At 31.9% G+C, this 25,604-nt stretch overlaps 1 protein-coding gene across 12 annotated transcripts in view; it reads left to right on the forward strand.

Annotated features, from left to right (window-relative positions):
• Positions 1-25,604, forward strand: part of CNTLN (centlein) — a 427,436-nt gene that overhangs the window by 209,779 nt on the left and 192,053 nt on the right. For 11 of the 12 annotated variants that reach the window (XR_012484846.1, XM_074282960.1, XM_074282961.1 and 8 more), the window contains 3 exons: positions 8,111-8,131; positions 11,646-11,767; positions 13,112-13,234. Coding sequence is in view for 11 of the 12 variants with exons in the window: in XM_074282960.1 (XP_074139061.1) it covers positions 8,111-8,131; positions 11,646-11,767; positions 13,112-13,234 (266 nt within the window). In the remaining variant the exon portion in view is untranslated. The remainder of the gene's footprint in view (positions 1-8,110; positions 8,132-11,645; positions 11,768-13,111; positions 13,235-25,604) is intronic. The other variant, XM_074282955.1, reaches the window with a different exon arrangement.

Below are 25,604 nucleotides of genomic sequence, written 5' to 3' on the forward strand. Positions count from 1 at the left end.
CATATGGAACAACAAAAGGTCGAGAATTTCAAGGGAAGTAATGAAAAAAAAATTAAGTGAAGGTGGTCTAGCTGTACCTGATCTAGAACTATATTATAAAGCAATAGTCACCAAAACCATTTGGTATTGGCTAAGAAATAGACTAGTTGATCAGTGGCATAGGTTAGGTTCACAGGGCAAGATAGTGAATAAAAATAGCAATCTAGTGTTTGACAAACCCAAAGATCCCAAATTGTGGGATAAGAATTCATTATTTGACAAAAACTGCTGGGAAAACTGGAAATTAGTTTGGCAGAAACTAGGCATGGACCCACATTTAACACCACATACTAAGATAAGATCAAAATGGGTCCAAGATTTAGGCATAAAGAACGAAATCATAAATAAATTGGAGGAACACGGGATGGTTTACCTCTCAGACTTCTGGAGGAGGAAGGAGTTTGTGTCCAAGGGAGAACTAGAGAGCATTATTGATCACAAAATAGAACATTTTGATTACACCAAATTAAAAAGTTTCTGCACAAACAAAACTAATGCAAACAAGATTAGAAGGGAAGTAACAAATTGGGAAAACATTTTTACAGTTACAGGTTCAGATAAAGGCCTCATCTCCAAAATATACAGAGAATTGACTTTAATTTATAAGAAATCAAGCCATTTTCCAGTTGATAAATGGTCAAAGGATATGAACAAGCAATTTTCAGATGATGAAATTAAAACTATTTCTACTCATATGAAAGAGTGTTCCAAATCACTATTGATCAGAGAAATGCAAATTAAGACAACTCTGAGATATCATTACACACCTGTCAGATTGGCTAAGATGACAGGAACAAATAACGATGAATGTTGGAGGGGCTGTGGGAAAACTGGGACACAGATGCATTGTTGGTGGAGTTGTGAAAGAATCCAACCATTCTGGAGAGCAATCTGGAATTATGCCCAAAAAGTTATCAAAATGTGCATACCCTTTGACCCAGCCATACTACTACTGGGCTTATATCCCAAGGAAATACTAAAGAAGGGAAAGGGACCTGTATGTGCCAAAATGTTTGTGGCAGCCCTTTTTGTAGTGGCTAGAAATTGGAGAATGGTTGGGTAAATTATGGCATATGAACGTTATGGAATATTATTGTTCTGTAAGAAATGACCAACAGGAGAAATACAGAGAGGCTTGGAGAGGCTTACATCAACTGATGCTAAGTGAAATGAGCAGAACCAGAAGATCATTATACACTTCAACAATGATACTGTATGAGGATGTATGCTGATGGAAGTGGATATCTTCAACATAGAGAAGAGCTAATCCAATTCCAATTGATTATTGATGGACAGAATCAGCTACATCCAGAAAAGGAACACTGGGAAATGAGTGTAAACTGTTATTTTTACCTTCTGAATCCAATTCTTCCTGTGCAACAAGAAATTCGGTTCTACACACATATATTGTATCTAGAATATACTGTAATATATTTAACATGTATAAGACTGCCTGCCATCTGGGGGAGGGGGTTGGGGGAGGAAGGGAAAAAATCTGAATAGAAGTAAGTGCAAGGGATAATGTTGTAAAAAATTACCCATGCATATGTACTGTCAAAAAAAAAGTTATAATTATAAAATAAAATAAAAATTAAATAAAAAAATAAGAATAAGAGAAATAAAAAAAATGTGTACATCTTAGCCAAGTATGTTAGAAAAATTATTAAATATATACATATATTCTGGAAGAGAGGTTCTAACATTCAGCAAAATTAATCAACTCATTGAAAAAATCTGTACTATCTTATAATGTTCCACACTTATAATTCTTGAACTTTGTAAATAAAAGTGAGAGATTCTCACATCTCTTCTTTGAGTCCTAACTTAGTCATTATAATTTCATGCCATTCACTTATGACCATTTTGCTATTATTCTTTCCATTTGTGTTACCTTAGTCACTGTGTATATTATTTTTCTGGTTCTATTTAGCAGTACATCAGTTCATGTAAATCTTTACCATGTGTCTGTTAATTACTTGTCTTATTGCTTTCCAGAATAGTTGACCAGATCTACCAACAATGTGTCAGTATTCCTGTGTTTTAATAACCCTTTTTAGTGTTGACTATTCTACCTCTTTTGTCATTTTTACCTGGTTTCTGGATATAACTTGAAACCTGAGTTGTTTAACATTTATCTCAATATGAATCAATTTATGAAAAATTCTTATTAAATACCTATCACAATTGAAGGACCGTTTTAATCAAATGATTCTAATACAAAAACAAAGACCTCAAGGGACTACCATTATAAAGCGGGAAACAACACGCTGAAGGGAGTGATGGTCAGGGATAGGTATTTAGTCCAAAAAGTTGCAAAAGGGAGTGTTGCTGGAGCCAAGATGGTAGAGAATAGACAGGTAATATTACCTGAGATTTCCCCAGTTTCCTTCAGAATCAACACTAGTTCAAGTCTCTGAACAGATTTCATAAATCTGGAGTATCAGAACCCACAAACATTTGGAGTGTAATAATTTTCCAGGTTAAGATATTTTGGAAAGACTTTAGGAAAGATTTGTTTTATTGGGCAGGGGGGATATGACCTAGTGTAGACACAGAATGGAGAGACGTGGCACAGAGAGGTCTGGTGCCAAGGAATCTGGCAGGAGGTTCTATACTGAAGTACAGCACGATTGGCTACTCTTTCTTGGGTCATTGTATCAGCAGACCAGCTGTGAGACTTCTAGTGCAACTAACTACAAAAAATAAATTTTGAGCTCCCTAACCCCAGATTAATGGTTAGGACATGGGCAGGTCCATCCAACTCAGTGGGAAAGCCTATAACCACCACCAGACCCAGTTCCAGCCCTATCCTGGTGCAGTCAGTGGAGGTCCCTGTCCTATAAAAGAATTTGGGACAATTTTCTTTGTGTCCTAGGAGCTGAGCTCAACTTCTAAAAATGAGCAAAGAAGCAAACAGAGCTCTGAGTATACAAAGCTACTATGGAGACAGGGAAGATCAGAACACACACCTACAAGAGGACAGCAAAGGTAAAATGCCTTCAGGTGAATCCTCAAAAGGGAGATATGAACTGCTCCCCAGCTCAAAAGCTCTCTTGGAAGAGTTCAAAAGAAATTTTAAGAAAGAAAGAAGAAAAATGGAAAAAAATGAGTTTTATACAGGAGAATTATGAAAAGTTGGCAAAAAGAGCCAGTACCTTGGAAAAGAAAACACAGGAATTCACTGAAGAAAACAATTCCTTAAAAAATAAATTTGACGAAATGGAAAAAGAGTACAAATTACATGGCTGATGGATAGGCCTGTAGAGAGATAGTTGGACAAATACATCCAAGAATTATAAGAGTTACTATGATCATGGTTAATTGTTGAGGCAAAAGATTCTCTTTTGTCCTAATCTCATTAATTTTGTCTGAACAAAAGTCTTTTAGTTGTATGTAGTTAAAGATTTCATTTTTACTCCTATTCCTTAATGGAATAGTACACTGAGCTTGGAGTGAGAAAGACTCATTTTCATGAATTCAAATCTGTGGAACCCTGGGAAAGTTACTCAATTATGTTTGCCTCAGTTTCCTCATCTGCAAAATGATCTGGAGAAGGAAATGACAAACTCTCTAGTATCTTTGCTAAGAAAACATCAAATGAAATGAAGAAGAGTCAGACAGAATTGAAATAACTGACCAAAAACAGTCTCTTGATTGGTTAAGAACTAATTCATCCCTTAGACATAACTGTGAGAGGTATTGATGTCAGTTAATAAGAATTTTAAGCACCTGCCATATTCTAGGTACTGTGCTAAGCATTAGTAATACAAAGAAAGCCAAAAGACAGTCCTCACTTTGAAAACATACATTTATATATATGCTTACATCTGTATATATATGCATATAACTATAATGTAATTAACATGATATATAGAGATAATATAACATAATTAATAGAGAGAAACACTATCAGCAATAAGAGGAACCAGGAAAGATTTATCCTAAAAGGTGAAGTTTTTAGCTGAGCCTTAGAAATCAGAATGTGGATTTGAGGGAAGAAATTCTAGGTCTAGGGAAGATCCAGTGAAAATTCCTTAGGTTAAGAGGTGACAAGTTTTTTGTGATGAATAGCAAGGAGGACAGTGTCACTGAATTTCAGTGAGTGAAGAGGAGTAAGGCAAAAAAAAAAATAGCAAAGTTAAATTGGGGGCCAGTTTGTGAAAGGCTTTGAATGCAATACAGAAATTTTATTTGAGCCTAGAGATCATAGGGAGCCATAGTTTACTGAATAGTGGGGTCACATATTGTATACTTTAGGAAGACTAATTACACATGTAAGTGGTGGTTGGACTGCCATGAGAAAGTACATGAAACAGAGAAACCAAAAAGCTTAAAGAGGTTAGTCTCAACTCAACACTTGGCAGTGTTCACAGCAATTTCTGTCAGGAAAAGAGTTTTTTCCTATGTAGTCCATGTTTGGGGGGTTTATTGGATTTTGGATTATTAAGTTCAGCTATTTCTTTCTTGTCCAGTCTATTCCATTGAACTAATCTTCCTTTTTTAAAAGTACAATTAATAGGAAGATTTTGATGACTATTGTTCTATATTACACAAAATGTCCTCTAAATTTCAGTTTTAAATTTAAAGCTTAAAACAATTTAGTTTAATAATAATACTAAAATAGTTTTTAAAAATTTAGTTTAAATTAAAATAATTTTAAAAAGTAATTTAATAGAGGGAGGGGGGGATAATTTGGAAAAATGAATACAAGGGATAATATTATAAAAATATATATATATAATAAAAAAAAAGAATGGACAAAAAAAGTAATTTAATAAAATAAGACATTTTATGGCATGTTATATGTGATGAGGTCTGGAAGTGCAATTTTTTTATTCCTGCTTTATGTTATTGTTTTCATTTTTTCATTTTTTTATTATTATTTAAAATGGGAGAGGCAGCCTATCCTATTGGATAGAAAAACTAGCCTTGAAACCAGAAAAACTTGGGTTCAAGTTCTTCTGACACCTAGTGGCAATATGATCCCGGGCAATTCAATTAACCATTATACTCTCTGTATAAAAGAGTATATGTTGCATAGAAAATGCTTCTTTGCATTGGTAGAGTGAATTTCCCCCTCTAGAGTTCCTAAACTAATGAAATCATTTGTCTAGTTCTATTAGTATACTGATTTTAAGCTACTCTACAAATTTAACAGAAGGATAGCAGTTTCATTTTGAAGATTGGAAAATGAGGCTCATTAAAATATAGTGGACTTAAAACTATTTTTGTTAAGAACCCATTACTCTTTCTATTTGAACAGAGGTTGGCACACTATGGCACAATGGCCAAATCTTTCTCTCTCCCTGTTTTTGTGCAAATCATGAGCAAAGTATGATTTTATATTTTATAATACACTAAAATTTTATAGAAAAATAAAGAACCATTCTTAGCTCATGAGTTGTAAAGAAAAAGGCTTTAATCTTTATTTGTTATATAGTCTGCTTTTTCTTTTACTTGACAGTTCTTTGTTGAAACCACATACCACCTAAATCATCATGTACTATATGAAGTCTTCAGATTCTAATGTATGTCTTCTTTTCTAATAAGTATAATATTTAGTCAAATAGCATTGTAGTACTCTTTTCATGTAACAACTATCATATTCAGTAGTACCTGACCCAATATACTATATAGACTTCACTTTCAATAACTATTCAAAATAATTGAATGTGATCTTCTTCCAAAAGCATTCCAAAAATAGTTTTGTAGATTTTTGTATGCTGATGAAATAAGAGCTTCACAGATTTATTTGAGTGTTGACATGAAGGAGGGAAAAATAGGATTTTTGACACTGTTATTAAGAAAAAGAAAAACATTATTGATCATGTCCAACTAAGCAATTACATATTAGTACCACCACTACAAGATGATTATTGTATTCTTAAAGAATTGCCTTGACTTGAACATTTGAAAAAAGTTGGTCTTCCTTTGAAAAATCCTTATCTAGTTATTAGATCATATTGGGAGAGAATGCTTGAGAATCATGGTCAAATTTTGTGTAGTATTTGGATGCAGCGGGGTAGCAGAATGAATAGAATCCTAGTCCAAAGTCAGGAGATCTCAGTTCAAATTGAGTGTCAACTACTTCCAAAATTGTGTGCTGTTGGACATATCAGAGATGTATACACAATGCTTAGTACAATGCCTGGCACATAATAGGTACTTAAATACTTATTCCCTTATTACTATTGTTTTGAAAATGCAAAGATGTTGTTAAATTGTGTTGTGTTAAAATATTTAGAAATAGCTATTAATCAATTTTTATATTTAAACTGAGGCATTTCATTTTTGAACTGTGTGTTTCACTAATACTTTAAGAATATTGAGGCTGATCATTCTTGTCCTGGAAAGGTATGAGTATGCATTCTTAATAGCTACTTTGGAAGGAACATTATTCATTGGTTGTTCCAATTGCCTATTAAGTAAGATGGATGTCCTGAAGACATATTTAAAAAGTTTGTTTTCCAATTAAAAGCAAAAATTTTTAACATTTATTTTTAAAATTTTGAGTTTCAAATTCTCCTTTTCTCCCTTCTCCCTCATTATCTAGCAAGCAAGCAATTTGATGTAAGTTAATATATATGCAATTATGTAAAACATTTCCATATTAGTCTTGTGGAAACAGACAAAAAACCTCAAGAAAATAAAAATAAAAATATGTTTCAGTCAATTATCAGCTTTTATCAGCTTTTATCAGCTTTTTTCTCTGGAGGAGGATAGCATTTTTCATCATGTCTTTTTTTTTGGCTATTATATGATGCTTTATTTTTTGCCACACTAACAGAACAACAACAAATACCTAACTTTGTAAAAATGTAGAGGGAGTTGTTATCTGATATTATAGCAAAATTCAAACAAATGAAATCACATCATGAGTTTTTTGGAATTATCTTAAGACAGTTTTATTGCTGAGAATAGCTAAGCCATTCATGGTTGATCATTCTATAAGATATCTGTTACCATGTACAATATCCTTGTTCTGCTTACCTCAGATTGCATCAGTTCATTTAAGTTCAGTTTTTTTATTTTTGGATAGCATCCTAGTGATCATTTCTCAGTACACCATAGTATTCCATGACAGTCATATCATTTAGTCATTCTTCAATTGATGAGCATCTCTTCAATTGCCAATTCTTTGTTGACTGAATTCTCTATATATTTGGGAAATGATGCCTTTATCAGCGATACTTGATAAAATTTTTCTCTTCAGTTTTCTTTCAGTTTTTCTTCTAATTATGGATTCATTGATTTTGTTTGTGTAAAATCTTTTTTTATTTTATATGATCAGAATTATCCATTTTATATGTCATGATACTCTGACTCTTATTTTATCAAAATTCTTCCCTTACTCAGAGATCCCCCAGGCAAACTATATTATCGTATGGTACCTTAGGATATTGTCTTTCATATAACTATTTTGACCTTAGCTTGGGTTTGACCTTATCCTTTTTTAATTATACCTTTTTTTTTTCAGGCATCAAAAACTTTCATTTTGTCTTTTCTACTTTCCCTAGTTGAGAAAGAAAGAAAAACAAGGTTCCTATTACAAAAATATATGGTCAAGCAAAACTGTTTTTCTGTGACTAGATCCCAAAAATATAACTCATTAGTCTTATACCTCTTTGTTTGGAGGTAAGTAGCATATTTTATTGTTGGTACTGTGGGAATTTTGGCTGGCCATTATGCTGATCAGAGTCTTTAAAACTTTCAAAATTGTATGATATTGCAACATTATTTTCTTTCTATACATTATTCTCTTAGTTCTTCTCCCTTTACTCAATATTAAATCTTCATTCATACAAGACTTTCCAGGTTTCTCTGAAATCATTTTTTTCATTTCTTATATCACAGTGGTATTCTTATCACATTTTTATACTATAACTTGTTCAGCCTAGTTCATGGACAAACTCTGGTTTTAATTATTTTTTTTTAACTCCCAAAAGGCTTTTTATTATGCTATTCTTAATTTCTGTAGTAATGTTAATTTTCTAGTCATATCCAGTATTTTCTTGTGGAATATCTAGAATCATATATTTCATTAAAGATAATTTTTTTTTTACTGTTGTAGGATTATCCTCAAATTTACCAGGTAAGTTATTTTTGACTATAAGTCTGTATTTTTTGTTTTCTGCTTTTTTTTTTTTTAAAGGTTTCTGCTTCTTTGCATGATAATTACTGCATTATCTTGACTCTGGCTCTTTGGTATTTGAATTTTGCCTTTCTGTTTTTTTTTTTTTTTCTTTTTTCTTTTTTTCCATTTCATTTTCTTTGATTTGAAAATTTAGGATTTTGACTGTAATATTTCTAAGAGTTTTCAATTTGTGGTTTCTTTAGGAGGTAAATGTTATTTTCTTTTTATTTCCAATATATTCTCTGTTCTAAAAATCTGAGAACATTTATGAGTTCTTGAATTATTATGTCTTTTTTTCAATCACTACTTTCAAATAATAGTCCAGTTATGATTAAAGTGTTCTCATCTTATTTTATATTTTCTTCCATTTTATCAGTTGATTGACATTTTTAATATCACTTGCTGGGTCATGGACTCATTAGTGTTTATTTGGTCCATTTTGATTTTTAGGGTTTTTATTGCTTAGCTTTATACGTCTTTTTCTAAGCTATTAATAAACCCTTCAAATTCTTTCTTGCATAGCTCTCATTTTCTTTTTATTTTTTCCCTCTAGTACTCTTATTTCATGTACAAAAACATTTTAAAATCTTTTAAATCTAGTTTCATTGTTTCCAGGAATTCTATTTAAAATTGTGTTTATGGTGTGTTTTTCTTAAAGGCTTTACGTTAGATGTTTCGAAGTCATTCTTTTCTAGATTTATGTTATGAGTATCCCTATCACAGTTTTAAGTGTAATATTTACTCATTTCCCTATTGTTATTCCTAACTGTACTTTGATTTTTCCTCTTCAAAATTGTTTTTAGTGGGTTTTTATTTTCTCAACAACATGTAGAGATAGTTTTCAACATTCACCTTTGCAAAAATCTTTTGTTCCAGATTTTTCTCCTTTTTTCCCCCTTCTTCTTCCCCAAGCCAACAAGAAATTTGATATAAGTTAAATGTGTATGATTCTTCTAAATATATTTCCATATTTGTTATGCTGAGCAAAAATTAGATCAAAAGGAGAAAAACACAAGAAAGGAAAAAATAAAGCAAGAAAACAACAAAAAGGTGAAAATACTATGTTGTGATCCACATTTAATCCCCATAGGCCTCTGTCTGGATGCAGATGGCTCTCTCCATCACAGGTCTATTGGAATCTGAATCACTTCATTGTTGAAAAGAGCCACATCCATCAGAATTATTCACTTTATAATTTTTTTGTTGCTGTGTACAATGTTCTTTTGCTTCCACTCACTTCACTTAGCATCAGTTCATGTAAGTCTCTCCAGGCTTTTCTAAAATCATCTTGCAGGTCATTTCTTGCAGAACAATAATATGCCATAACATTTACAAACTGTAACTTATTCAGCTTTTCCCCAACTGATGGGCATCCACTTGGTTTCTAGTAACTTGCCACTATAAAAGGGCTGCCAGAATATTTGTACACACATGTGGGTCCTCTTCTCTTTTGGGATACAAGCCCAGTAGAGTCACTGGTAGTTCAAAGGGTCTGCCCAGTTTTGTAGTCCTTTGGCTCTCCAGAATTGCTCTCCAGAATGGTTGGATCAGTTCACAACTCCACCAACAATGCATTAGTATTCTAGTTTTCCCATATACTCTCCAACATTTGTCATTAACTTTTCTGGTCTTCTAAGCCAATCTGAGAGGTATAAAGTGGTACCTACAAGTTTTCTTAATTAGCATTTCTCTGATAAGTAGTGATGTAGAACATTTTTCATATGAATACAAATGGCTTTAATTTCTTTATCTGAAAATTACCCGACTGCATTTTGTCTGAGGACCAGGTTCTGTGCACTTCTGAAAGGAGTGTTTGAATTAGTCTTACTACTGTTTTTTTGGAGGTATTAAGAGTTGCATTATTCCATTATCTCAGGATCATGTTGTAGATCTGGAAGCTTTTAGTACTTATAAAGTGATCTTACCCTGGACAAGTTTGATTGCTTCTGAATAGTCAGAGCTCTGCAAATTCCTGTCCTAGTTTTGAGTTTGAGCAAGAGTCCTGTAGGTTTCCTCTTTTGGAATTTTAATAGATTGCTGCTTTACTCAGCCACAATCAATCTACTGAAAAACCCTACTTATTCAAAGTGACAGAGTTGTAGTGTGCTTTTTTGGTCTGAGATTTCTACCCGGATTCTTCTCCTGTAGTCTTTAGTCATCTTTAACCCAAAAATGGGTAGTGACTTACAAAGTTGTCACATGTTCCCACACTCTGCATGAGTTCCCAATGTCCTGGAATTGATCGGCTAACTCTTCTTCCTCATGAATACAGCCTCTGTTCTTTTTTAGTTGCTGATGTGATTTTCACAATTTTCTCCTGATCAGATCCCATTCCTAGTGTCCACAGACCTACCTTCTCTTTATTTTGGCCAGGACAAGAAATATGACTCTGTGACTTTTTCTTGAATTTCCTGATCAGGATTCAGTCTAGAATATGTTTTTAGTTCTATTTGGGATAGTGTTGGAGAGTGGAACCTTGCTGTTCCTTCTATTATTTTGCCATTTTATTTGTCTTTTCCGAGACATTTACTCTCAATATGTCTAAAACCGAACTCATTATCTCACTCTCTACATCCTCTTCTTCTAAACTTAGCTGTTTATGTCAAAAGCACCATCATCTTTTCTATTTTCTCTGGTTCATAATCTTGGCATTATCTTAGACAGCTAATGAGTTTGGCACATATTCTCTTTTTACTTCTATTTCAAGCTCTATTTCAAGCATTCTCTCTTTCAGAGGCATCTCAGAGCATTTCTACATTAAGCCTTTCCTAATCTCCTTAAGTATTAGTTCTTTTTTCTTAAACTACTTTATATTTAATTATTTTGTGTATATATATATATTTTTTAACTTTACAATTATATATATCTACTTTAAACCTCTCATAATAGTATAAACTCATCATGAGTAGTTTGTTTCATTCTATGTACTTGTGTCTCTTGTACCCAGCAAGATACCTGTGTCTGGTATCTAGTAAGCACTTAATAAGTACTTTCTAATTAATGGATTTCTTCTGTAGAAGAAAATTATCCTTGTTGAATTTTTTAGTTTACAATAGTCTATCTTTAATCTGTAGACTGAAGAATTGGGGTTATTTGTTTACAATAAGAAAAATTATTGGATCTGCCTTCTTTGTACTAACAAATTCTTAAGAAAAATAGAAAAATATTCTGTAACATAACTAATTATGTCATGATTCTTATTGAAAGACTTTGACAGTTTTCTAGCAATTTCTTATAACTATTTAAAAACATGATAGATGACCTACTGACTTACCAAATTTATTAAATAACAAATCAGTTTATATCTATAAGAACAATTTTCATTTGTCTCCTTAAGTTTGTTAATTGATAGTGCATTTATGATTATTTAATCATTTGTTTTAAATTGCAACCTGGTCATGCTCTTTTTATTTGAAATATAATATTAATATCTTTAACCAGACTCTTGTGTTTACTTCTTTGTGTTCTGTAGATCCAAGAAAATGATGAGCTAAGAGATGCCCATGAAAAACGCAAAGAAAGGATACAGATGTTACAGACCAACTACAGAGCAGTAAAAGAGCAATTAAAACAGTCGGAAGAAAACCATAGCATGTGAGTTACATAGCTCATAAAAAATACCACCCCTAAATATTAAACGGAATAAAACAGCATTTTAAGTGTTCTTAGTAGATTTTGTACTTTTATTTGATAGAAATTTTTTTCTATATGAAACTTAAGTAGATAATATGGAGCATGACAAAATATCTGAGGCAGTCTTTAATATTTTGAAATGCTATTGATGCTATTTAACAGTTGGAAATTATGATTTACTTATTTATCCTTAAGTATCTCTGTATATAGATTTAATCAAAATATATACTTTTAAATTAATAGCATTATATATGATTATTATTTTTATAAAAAGAGGAAAAATTAAAATCTGTAACTTTAAAATATAAAGACAAGAGGTTCATTTGGTCCATAACTTATAGTTAACAGTTTGAAATTTTGTTTAACATAGTATGTGTTGAAAATGTTAAGTATCCATTGGTTTGTTCTATAGCTATCTGAATGAATTGTTGGGCTATATTCAATTGCTGTGAACAGGTGTTCAGATCTCAGTTAGTAGTTAAGTGGCTCCCTTGTTAACGGTATCAACAGAGGGCAAGGGACTGAATGAGCACAGAAAATGTAGTACACTCTCTTCTTTTGTGAGAGATCCTTCAGGGCAGTGTTAATGGTACACGTTGTTTGCCTGTATGTAGAAATAACATTTCTAAATTGGCCAGTACAGCACTTTTCCAAATTATAAACCAAGAGTTGATTTTTATTTCTTGAAAACTGAGATTCAAATGGAAATTTCTATTGTCTATTGATAAAATTGGCTCATCCTAGAGAAAGTTCTGATTCTACTACTTTTTAATTATTTCTCCTGGTAGAAGAAAAGTGTTATCAAATTGCACCTGTGCAAAAACAAGTGTAAAATATCTTGAGATTCTACTATTCTAAGCACATAACTTTTCAAGGTTCTGATAACATAGTGGCTCACTTTCCAACATATGAATATCTAACAGCTTGCTTTTAAGACTGGGTATTTATACCACTTACAGATTTGTTGGCAACACATGTTAGGATTAGTTGATAGCTTATAACCTTTCTTGGAGACTGCGACATCTCTACAATGTACATTTTTCTATTGGTAGAATTTGATAGATAGACCCAGTACTGCCATATGTCATATTAAGAGCTCTGCTTTCACACCAGCAGTCCAGCTTTATGAAATTATTTTAGATCTTTAATTTAAACATACCAGGTTTTTGAAGTACTATTCAATCAAAAACTGCATTCATATTACCTTTTAAGACTATATCTAATGGATTTTTAAAGTTCAAAGATGTATGTTTTTCTAGATTTTAAACAGTAGAAAAATAATAAAACATCTTGATTATGAAATAGGACTGACAGAAACAAACAAATGAGAAGAAGAGAGTCCCAGCAGTTCTTACAAGAAGAGTCTAATGCTCTATGGAATGAGCTGATATATTTCAAAAGAGAACACCAGAAGCTATTGATTGAAAAGTGAGTTTTCTTTTTTCAACTATATGTATGTGGAACAACATTTGGGGAGGTTTTTATATGGCTCGAAGGCCACTAGAGACAGGCCTTACATAATTTGAAGATTATACCATCTCCTTTTTACCAACAAAAAAGAAAAGAAAAAAAAAACACTGGCTTTTTTCATAATGCAGTGACAAGTTGTACGTTTGCTACTACTAACAGAAACTGTATAACATGATCTAGGGATTGTGTTAATTAATGTGGCTCTCATCTGTTGGAGGTGTCGCTCTTCATTAGCCTGTATTTTACACACTGCCGTGCTTCATTTTTGGAATGAGGTGGTGAGGGGATAACCTAGCCAGCCATCCTTGTTTGATCTCCTTGATACATACGCAATGCAGAATGCCTCAGCTCTCTTGGTTCCCTGCCCTGTCCTGCTAATCCCAGCTGAGCTCATTATTGTGTAGCCTTGCTGCTACTCTTGGAGCCTGAGCTGTCCAAGCTAATTACTGGTAGCAGCAGAGCTGCCTGTTAAGGGTCTGGTGTGGATCTGCTAACATGGTCCTTGGTAGTGACCTGCAGAAGACACGAGGGAGTTGCTTTCTTTCTTGCTGTGCATTGCCTGTCCTTTGGGCTTAATGCTGATCCCTTCACACAGCTCTTTTAGATACAGTCAGTATAAAACTTGGTGAAGAAAACTCATATTTTAGAAAACATACAGTTTTCTTCTTTGATCTTATAATTCACATATTATTATACTCAATCTGTCAATGAAAGAAAACTTTCTTTTCTTGTAGACAAAAGGAAATTAGCCCAGTATAATTAGCCTTTTGCTGCTATTTAACTATTTCTTTACCTTACAATAATTTTATCTATTAGAATATCAAGTTTTTGTAAAAGTTTATATGAATTTCATAGATAACTAGTCTAAGAATTTGGCAACAGGTATGACACTAAACATTAAAGTTTATTGAATTTTCTTTTCAAATTATAAATTATATCATTTTATGGCATTAAACTCTTTTCATGATGCATATAAAACTAAATTATAAGCTCTTTTATAAAATTGTAAGCTCTTTTAGAGAAAAGACCATGTTAAACTTGAACTATGAACTTTGTGTTGAATATTGTGCAACATATTCTGTGGATGCTGAATAAATATTTAATGCTGGTAATGGAATATCTGTCTTTGAAACTTTTCATAAATTTATTCATTCAAACATTTCTTGAGCTTCTCTGTACATGGCACTATGCTAGGTACTTTGGGGAATAGAAAGATGAATAAGACACGGTGCTTGTCAATAAGAAGCTTATAGTCTAGTAAGGATAATGGATGTACTCCAGTGCAAAAGAAACAAAAAGAAAACTGCAATAAGATAGTTAAAGTATTACAGCAATTTAGGGAAAGAAAAAGATAATTTTAGGTAAAATCAAATACTTCATAAAGAAAGGGACACTCACCTGATTCTTGAAAAATGGGGAAATCACTGAATTCAACAAGCATTTATTAGGTGCCAGGACTGTGACAAGTAGCAGGGATACAGAGACAAATATGAAATAGCCATTGACCTCAGGGATATTACATTACACTGAGGAAGGGAACAACATGAATGTTGATAAATAAATTAAAATATGAACAAAAAAGATACCAAGTAATTCGGGGAGAGGTACTAATAAATAGGAGAATTAGGAAAGTCCTTTTAGGAACTAAAGCTTAGCCTTGAAAGAAATGAGGGTTTTTAAAAGGCAGAGTGAGGAGAGAGAATATTCTAAGAAATAAGAATAGCCTATGTAAAGTCATATGAGTGGGGAAAGAAATATCATGTATAAAGAAGAGTAAGTAAGCTATTTGATTGAATGATAACATGCGAAAAGGGGGAGTATATGTAGTCAATTAAAAAAATAGGGCAGACTATGAAACACTTTATATTCTAAACAGAGGATCTTACATTTTTATTCTAAATGCAGTAGGGAACCACTAAAATGGTAGCAAGTGGAATGAATGGTTATGTTTAGATGATATTGCTTTAGGAATATAATTTGGTAGCTGTGTAAATATGAATTCAAAAGAGTACAGGCTAAATACAAGGGGATAAATTAATAAACTGTCACTTCAGTAAAGATATGAGGTGATATGGGCTTGAATTATGATGACTAGTATGGTTGTAGAAATGGAGAGGTATACTACATAGAATTTCCAATCCTTCTAATTTTGTCTGCCTGCATTTTGTATTTCTTTCGCAGGCTAATTGTAAACTATTTCAAAGTCCGATTCTTTTTGTTCAGCAAAACAGCTATTTGGTCATGTATACATATATTGTATTTAATTTATACTCTAACATATTTAACATGTATTGGTCGACCTGCCATCTGGGGGGGGGGGAAGGAGGGGAAAAATTGGAACAAATGGTTTGGCAATTGTCAATATTGTAAAATTACCCATGTAAATGTCTGGTAAATAAAAACTATTAATAAAAAAAAAAGAAATGGAGAGGTATGTAAGAAAGGTAGAAGGGGAATTAACAAGAACTGGCAATTGACGTGGGATGATTAGAAGAGAGTAAAAGAGTTGTGAATGACTGGTTTTGTATTTTCATATGTGGAAGAAAGACTATGTTCTCAACAAAAATATGGAAATGATCACAAACAAATATATGTCAAATATCCTATTCATATATTAGAAACTCTTAGTACAGTTTTCTTAAAACATACCTGTACTAGTAAAGTCTCGGTTGATTTAATTTCTCCTTCTTGGAAATTTGACTTTGGAGCTTCAAGTTATTAGTCACAAGTGTCATGAACTCTTTTTAATCCCAGAGTAAGATAAAAATAGTTTATAACTATGTGAATTTTAAAATTGCTGCAGGTATAACTTCTATTAATAAGTTATTAGATGAACAGCACAAAGCTGCTGCATTGGTGTTGACTGCTTTTTTTACCTGATTTTTTTCCATCTCCATTTCACATCTGCTTTTTCTCTGACTTTGTTCTTAAAGGATGTAAAATAAATTGCTCTTATATCAAAATGTTGATGACCCTCTGCCATGACTGATTATTGCTAAAAATCGAAGTTTACAAAATTATTTTTCTTAGAACAGTATCTTTTTTAAAATATTTATGAAATAATATCTTTTTAAATAAATGGTTTAGCAATTTTTCTTGATTTAATATTGATTTAAAAACATAATGAACATTTATTTAACAAGTATAAAAACTTTTGTGAACACTTTAGTCATTCTCATTTATGTTATTAAAATTATGTTTTTTGTAGTATTTCAAAATTAACTTTGTTAAACAAGGAGTATTATGTTAGTTATTAAGCACAACAATCTACTTGGACACTAAAATCTTTAAGATATTCTGTTTCTAAAAATCTGAAATTTTTTATAAGTTCATCATAGGGTAAAATTATAACAAACACACTTATAAGTAATGGTTCTTGTTAAAACAATAAATAAATGATTCTTGAATCTTGTCATTTTAAAGGTTTCAAATTATTTGAAATATAAATTTACATTTTTAATGTCTGAACTTTGTATTTAGATGATTTTTTAAAGTTTTATTCAGATCATATTTTATATATTATTTTTCTTTCATTGACAATAAAATTATTTAAAGGGTTGCCTTCTTGACAACTAACATTATTAATACTAACTCTTCTGTCTTTGTACCTATTGTCTATTTATGCTCCTGTATGTGGCAGCTAATTTTCTTAAATGTGGCATTTAGTAGACTTAAGCATTTCCATATAGTGAAAAACTTATACAAACTGAACCAAGTCTTTGCTTTCCCCTTTTTCCCCTAACTTCATATTGTATTGTAAAGCAGGTATTATAGGCCAGGCTTAACCTATACCAGTTCAGTGATTTAGGCTTAAGAGGTAAAATGTAAAAAAATGTCCATGAATCACAAAATGTAATAAAAAAGATAAAGGAACAGAGCTTCTGAGTTAAAAAGATATAAAATTATACAGCATTTTGTTTTCTCACCAACTAATTACTTTGATGCCAATTTCTTCCTTTTAGAAAGTAAGAGTTTAGTTATATTCTCTCATGTATCTACTTTCCCAGATAGACCTTTTATAATTGAGGCCAAAAAAAATGGAACAAATTCCTTAAAGGATCAGTCTGATTCATCTGCTACTCTACCCACTGCTAGAGTACATAGGGCAATGGACTAAATGTGTGGTTTTTTTTATCATTTTATTTTAAAATTATTTATCTTATTTTTATGTCATCTGTATTTACTTCTTATCCTTCCTTTATAATAAATAATAAAAAAGAGGGGGAAAAGTATAATAGAACTATCACAATGAAAAAGCCTGACATATGTAGAATTCTATTACTCTAGGTGTCTCTCTTCACCCTCACCTCTACAAAGAAATAGAAAGGAATGAGGGAAGGAACATTTTAATTTTTGTCCTTTGGATGTTAGTTTGGCCATTATAATTACACAGTATTTAGTTTCAAGTATTTTGTTCTTTTCACATACATTAATATAGTCATTGTGTTTCTTGTTTTATGATTCTACATATTTAACTATGTAAGTTCATATGTCTTCCTGCTGTCTGAATTATTTATATTCATGTTTTCTTTTATTATAGTTATGTTTCTGTTTCATTTTATAGTTTACTTTGTCATTCCCAAATCTATTGGCATCTACCTTTTCCTGTTCTTTATTATTACAAATAGTGCTATTATATTTATTTTATTTATAATTTTTATCATTGATTTCCTTAGGGCTTTTAACGAGTAGTAGATTTTCTGGATCAAAGACTTTGGCAATTTAATTACTTTCTTTGCTTAGCTAATTGCTTTGTGGAATGGTTGGACCAAATAGTCCCACCATTTATGTGCCTATTTTTCCACAATCCTTCTAACATTGACTATTCCTGTTCTTTGTCATCTTTGCCAATTTTCTGCTTGTAAGGAAAAATTTCAGAGTTTTTTTTTTTTTTTTTTTTTGTCTTTGTACTTCTTATTAATTGTTTGTATATACCTATATATGTATATATATACATATATACATATATAATCTGCGAATAATATTTAGAGAATTAGTCTTGAAACCAGGAAAATGTGGATTCAAATTGTATTTTAGAAATACACTATCTGAGTGATTGTGGGCCAGGTAGGATGAAAATAGAGAAAGATAATTACAGACCAATTTCCCTAATGAATATTGATGCAAAAATTTTTTAATAAAATCACTCATTTTGTTGTTCTTTTCACTTATATTAATACAGTCATTGTGTGGTTTATTTTATGATTCTACATATTTAACTGTACATAAGTTCATATGTCTTCCTGCTGTCTGAATTATTTATATTCACATTTTCTTTTAGTATAGTTATTTTCCACTTTACTTATATTCTACAATTTACTTACTCATTCCCAAATCTGTTGGCATCTCCTTGGTTTCCTTTTCTATTATTACAAATAGTGCTATTATATGTATTTTGTTTATAATTTTTATCATTGACTTCCTTAGAGCTTTTGACTAGTAGTAGATTCTCTGGACCAAAGACATTGGCTCCTAATATTGCTTTAATTATTTTTTTATTGGTGCTAAATTTACCCTCTTCATTTTTGATATAGGTAATTGAGTTTTCTTCTTTCCTTTTTCTAATCAAATGAACTAAAGTTTTCTTCATAAAACCAATTCTTAGTTCAATAGTTTTCTTATTTTCAATTTGATCTCTCCTCTGATTTTCAAAATTTCTAATTTGGTGTTTAATTTGGGGTTTTTTATTTTTTCTAATTTTTTTAGTTTGCATGCCAAACTCATTGATATCCTATTGCTCCATTTTATTCATATCTAGAGAGATAAAATTTCTCCTAAGAACAGCTTTGGCTGCATCCTCTATATTTTAATATGTTGTCTCATTATTGTCACTCTCTTCAATAGAATTATTGATTATTCCTATGATTTGTTGTTTGACCTACCCATTTTTTAGGATTAGATTATTTAGTTTTCAATTAATTTCTGATCTATTTTTCCATGGTCCTTTATTACCCCAAATTTTAATTGCATCATGATCAGAAATTATTTTATTGAATTGAATTTTATTAAAAGTTTTTCATCTTTCTGCTTTTTTTGCATTTGATTGTGAAGTTTTATACCTTAGTATATGGTCAATTTTTGTGTAGGTTCCCTGAACCACTGAGAAAAAGATACATTCCTTTCCTCATTCAGTTTTCTTCTTATTTATTTTTGTTTGATTTATTTGAGTGATGGAGGTTGAGATCTCTCACTCATATAGTTTGCTCCCGATTTCTTCCTACAACTTACTTAACTTCTCTAAGAATATGAATGATATATCATGTGGTACATATGTGTTTAATATTGATAATACTTCATTATCTATGGTACCCTTTAGCAAGATGTAGTTTTCTTCCTTTTCTCTTAATTATTTTTCCTTTTACTTGATCTGAGATCAGGATTGCCACCCCTGGCTTTTTTTTTTTTAATTTTACTTCAGGTGAAGCATACTATAATCTGCTTCAGGTTTTTTTTTTTTTTTAACCTTTACTCTGTAATATTTCTTTGCTTCACTTGGCTTTCTGTTTCCATTTTATGGGAGAGTTCATTCCATTTACATTCATAGTTAAGATTTATAACTCTATATTTCTCACTATCCTATTTTCCTCTCTTTTCTCCCTAGTTTCTTCTCTCCTTTCATTTTTTTCCTCCTCATCAGTGTTTTGCTTCTGACTCTCAAGCTTCCTCAATCTGCTTTCCCCTTTTACAGTCCTCCCCCTTTCTTATTCCCTTTCCCCTTTTGTTTTTGTCCTCCTTTTCAAAAGTCGTATTTTTCCTTTTTTCCTTTCCTGTTGCTCCTTCCCTTTAGAGTGAGACCCTATACCAAATTTCTATACCAAAATGAATATGTATGTTATTTCTTCTTTGAGCCAAATCCAATGATATTTAGGTTCAAACAATGTGTATCCTTCTCCTTTCCCTCTACTACAAAATATTTTTTGTGCCTCTTCATATGATGTAATTTACCCCATTTAACTTTCCCTTCCTTTTCTCCCAGCACAAAACTTTTTCTACCCCTTAATTTATTTTTTATATGATCACATTAAAGTCAATTTATAACCACTCTCTATCTATGTGTACTTCTTACAAATGCTTTGAAGAAGATAGTTTTTCAGGTGTTACAAGTATTATCTTCCTTTGTAGGGATGTAAACATTCTTAGATGATCTTTCCTCAATCTGTTTTTCAAGTAGGTTGTTTTTCCAATGAGGTATTTTTCATTTTTCTTCTATATTTTCATTTTTAAAATTTTGTTTCACTGGTTCTTGATGTCTCATTCATTTCCATTTGTCCAGTTCTAATTTTTAATGAATTATTTTCTTCTCTAACCTTTTTTTAAACTTCCTTTCCATCTGGCCAATTGTACTTTTAAAGGAGTTGTTTTGTTCAGTGAATTTTTTCCCCATTTTACCAGTTCTATTTTTATAAGAAGTTGTTTTCTTCCACATTTTCCCCCATTTTGGCAAGTATATATTTTAAAGGAGTTAATTGTTTTCTTCAGTCAATTTCTGTGCTTCCTTTTCCAAGCTGTTGTCTTTTCTCTCTAAATTTTCATAATTCTCCTGTATAGCTCTCATTTCCTTTCCTTATTTTTCTTCTCTCATTTACTTGATTTTAAAAATCCTTTTTTGTGCTTGAGAGCAGTTCATATCCCTTTTTGAGACTTCACATTGTAGACATTGCTGTTATATGTTCTGATCTGCTCTATGACCATAGTGAGTTTCTATGGTCAGGACTCTTTTTCCTTTTTTACTCATTTAAAAAATGAATCTTTGCTCCTTGGGCAGAGGGGAGATTGTCCCAAACTTTTTATTCCTTGGAGGAAGACAATGGCCTCTCACTGTGCTGGGGTTGGTGGTGTTGCCACTTTCCCACTGCATTGGGTTAGCCTGGCCTGGTACTACCTATAATGCCAGGATTTCTTGGCTCATAATTTGCCTTCTGTGGTTGGATTATAGTCCTCACAGTTGGCTTGCTGAGCCCCTAGCCCTCTGAACCAGGACAGAGTGGCTATTGCTGCATTACTTTAGCTAACATCTTCCTGCCAGATTCCCCTGAGGTACTGTGTCTGTGCTGTATTCCCCCCTGTCCTGTTGAGAAAAATCTTTCCTGAAGTCCTTCCAATATATCTTGAGCTGGAAAATTATTTCACTCCAATGTTTGTAGATTCTGTTACTCCAAAATTTGTTAAGAGACTTATGTAATGTTGATTCTGAGTCTTCAAAGCTGGGGAGAGTTCAAGCAATTTTCGGGCTTCTCTCTGCCATCTTAACTTCACCATGATTCTCAAATTTCTTAGATTTGCTGCTTTGGTCCTGCTACCTTCTCTCTAAATGTCCTTTTGGTATTTAAGGACAATATTCCTAATGAAAGACTCTTTTTTGTGGGGGAACATTGGGGTTTAAGTGACTTGCTTAGGGTTGTACAACTAGTAAGTCTCTTTGGCTAGATTGAATTCAGGTCCTCCTGATATTGTGCCATGTACCTGCTTGGGAAATGCCTTTTCATTTTTCTTTCTTCTGCTATTTTAAGATTTAGATGAGAGCTCTAGTGCTAACTCTTTGATCTCTTATTATAATCAGAGTTGCCTTCTCAACTCTTCCTGTATCTTCCTTTGAAATTCTAGTCATTTCCAAATCATACTATATTTTTCTCTTGAGATAACTAATGAACTCTATTCTCTATTTTTCTAAGATAGAAGATCACAATTCTAAACAGATATGCAGTTGGGCATTTTAAGGGAAAAATGATTTTGGATCCAAGTGTCTTTGTACGGTATTAAAAATTTTTTTTAATCAAGCTATATAGCTGTAGCAAGTTGGAACTCTGAAAGGGTATAATTGAATTTAGGACAGCAGGGTGCTTGTAGTTAAGTACCTACTTGGTGTGAGATCGTGGTTCTCTAAGCACATTCTTGATGTAATGTCATGATGTGGTCAATCTAGTTGGGGTATACTTAGGGTAATGTGGTGATGTGATGTTCTACAGCTGTGCATGCCTAGTGTGTTGTGGTGATGTGGTTGTGCTGGGGTATTTAAGGGAGTCCCAGGGACAGAGGGCGCGCTCTCTCAGACGTAGTTCTTAGCAACAGCTGGGCCACAGAAGACTTCAGACTACATTTTGGACCAGCCACGTGGTGACTGTCCTGACTCCTTCACTTTTCCACCCTAAGACCAAGGACTTTGCCTGATTCCAAGGTCCTCTAGAGAACCAGCCCAGAGATTACATATAGCCTTATATAGCCTTGCCCAAGATAATAGTATTATTTTATCTGTTTATAATATAGTAATAATATACTAACTTACTATACTAAATACTAAATATACTAAATAACTAATAATATGGGACAATATTTTTATATTTCTGTAATGTTAAGCTAGGAAGAAGATATTGCTAGAGGGGAATTATTTAAACATTATTAGCAAGGATCCTTTCCTTGATAATTTTTGTTATGCCTTTCTCTTAGGTTATAATATTTGATGTCAAATATATTGGCATTTGCCTATTTAAGTTTCCTAAAGCAATAACTTCTATCCATACTTATTGCCAAAGGCTGTGCTGATTTTTAGAATATATAATGCAGGCCTTTTACATTGATTTAAGTAAGAAATGTACTACAATTTTAGATTTGTTATGTAGATATAGATATGTTATATTAAAGAATCTATAACTAACTGTAAGGTTTTTCACTAAATATATTCACTAAACAGAAACTCATTATTAGAATAATTGTAGTTTGCACATCATAAAATAAGCCATTAAAACATTGCTCCACATTGCTGTGAAGATTTTTTATCTATTAAAAGTAAAATTGACCCTTTTAAGAAAGTGAAAATTATGCAACAACATCTGCTGCAGAAGGTAAAGAAATAAATTCTATGAACCACTGGACAAGCTCTTCCAAATAAGTCAACTTATACTTTCACAGTCCTTAATTTTAATGGTGACATTTGGGAAAATTGTAAAAAGTTTGTTGGAAAATATAGTTCTAGCTTAATAAATGAAAGAGGAAAAAAAAAGCATATGGACTACTCAGAAGTCTCACTTATTACCTATCTACTCTCTTGGCTTTCATGATCTCCAAAAACTGATCATATAGTAAAATGAAATGAATTCTGTAACTTATACCTCCTCAAATAATTTTCCAGCTTTGCTGCCAGATTTAATACATCCCCAGATACCTTGCCCCCTCCTGTTTTTCAGCTCCTTTTTAATCTGTTATTTTCCCTCATTAGAGTGTGGTTTCAGTTAGGTTGTAAAGAGTGAAAGAGATCGAATAATTATAAAGTTCTTAACGCAATGCCTGGCATATAATAAACATCATATAAATGTTAGTTATCATTATTGTGGTTATTGTTATGATGATAATGATATGATTTTTGTAAAGCACTATTTTGTGTTCATGGAGTACTGGAGAATTACATAAAATTCTATTTATTTTTGTTCTGTGGATTGTTGTCAATTTTAACTGATCTTGTTCTATATCAGTTATTGTCATTCATATTTTCTTGTGTTCTTTATGTTTATTTTCATAGACTCGTATTTTATTACACTAAAGTTCCATAATTTATTCAGCTATTGTCCAGTGGTTGAACATATAGATTGCTTCCAGTTTTTCTTTTTTCTATTACAATTAAGAGAGCTACAAATTCTTAGAGGAAAAATAAAGTCCTTTTGTCAAAATTATTTTAAAATTTTGTTTCAGTAATAAACTGAGGCTAGGAATTTTATCTCTAAAAATATTTGCATTTAAGATTCTGTAATCACCCTGATAAAGTTATAGAACATTCTTTTGATAGCCTAAGAGAAGGCTACAATCATAAGTGATCTTAGAAGTTTCCTTAGTCAAACACCTAGGCTGGGAAAATTGGGATTCTGAGAGATGAAGAGATGTGTTTGAACCAAGAGTGGCAATGTGGAGAGAGCTCTGGATTTGGATCCAGCTTTACCCTTTCGTCGCTAGGTGAGGCTGCCCATGTGACACTGATGAAATAACAGAGTTAGATTAGATATTTTTTACTCTTCCAACTCTAAATCTGTGATCTTAGCGTACTGCTTACTTTTTGACAAATCATAAAATGAAAGCTGGGGCAGAGAGGAATTCTACATATCCTGGGTAGTGGAAGTAACAAAAAATAGTCAGTGAGGCAGTTCAGTAGACAAGCATGCTGGGCCACACTCAGGAAGATTTAAATCCAGATCCAGTGTTAGATATTACTAGCTGTTGGACCTTGGTGTGTTACTTCACCTCTGTCTGTCTTAATTTTTTCAGTTGTAAAATGGGGTTAATAAAAATACCTATATTCCAGGATTATTTTGACATTTAAATGAAATAATATTTCTAAACCTTTTCACATTTTATTTGAAATGTTGTTCAGTTGTGTTTGATGCTGATCTGACAAATGAATGGTCTGACTGTGTATTGACAGCACTGTTTTTGTTTAATTGTTTTTAGTTGTGTCTAGCTCTTTGTGACTCCTTTTGGGATTTTTTTTTTTGGCAAAGATACTGAAGTGGTATGTCATTCCTTTTTCTAGTGAATTAAGGCAAACACGTTAAGTAATATCTGATGCTAAATTTGAATTCAGGTTTTATTTTCTCAGTCCCTTCACTCCTCATTGAGTAATCCAGATAGTAGGAACTTAATGTTTGTTTCCTTTCATCTGAAATTCAACAAATGCAAGGAATTGATCCAAGCCTGTTAACATATATTGAGTAAAAGGATATAAACAGATCTCAAATTAAGAAAAGCAACTATCAACAACTATATGAAAAAGTATCACAAATGCTAATAATAAAAAAAACATACATTTAAATTTTACTCTGAGGTTCTTCCTCATATCCACCAAAAACATGAGAAAAACAGCAAAATCTGATAATTATTGAAAAAAGTATAAAATAAGCACAATAATATATTGGTGGTTAATCTCTAAAGTGGTTTGATGATTCTGGAAAACAATTTAGAAATATATTTGAAAGTCACTAAAATCTGCTTACTATTAAACCCAATGATACTGCTATGAAGCATATATAGCAAAGACATCAAATAAAGGAAGAAAAGACCCATATGTACAAAAATATGTATAGCAATAATTTCTGTTGTAGGAAACAAATTGAAATAAAGTGTTTGCCCGTCAATTAGGGGAGAAAAAAAGAGATGATGAAAGTAATAAATAGGCTGAAAGAAAATTGAGAGGAAGGATTTCTATAAACTGTAAATTCTCATAATGAAGTAAGTAAAACCAAGAGAATGTTTTTTTATCAATGGCTACAAAATTATAAAGATGAATAGCTATGAAAGACTTAAGAACTTGAATCAACACCATGAATTCTTCCCACCTATTCATTAA

This window comes from Sminthopsis crassicaudata, chromosome 1 (genome assembly GCF_048593235.1).
Source record: "Sminthopsis crassicaudata isolate SCR6 chromosome 1, ASM4859323v1, whole genome shotgun sequence".
In the NCBI taxonomy this organism is placed as follows: domain Eukaryota; kingdom Metazoa; phylum Chordata; class Mammalia; order Dasyuromorphia; family Dasyuridae; genus Sminthopsis; species Sminthopsis crassicaudata.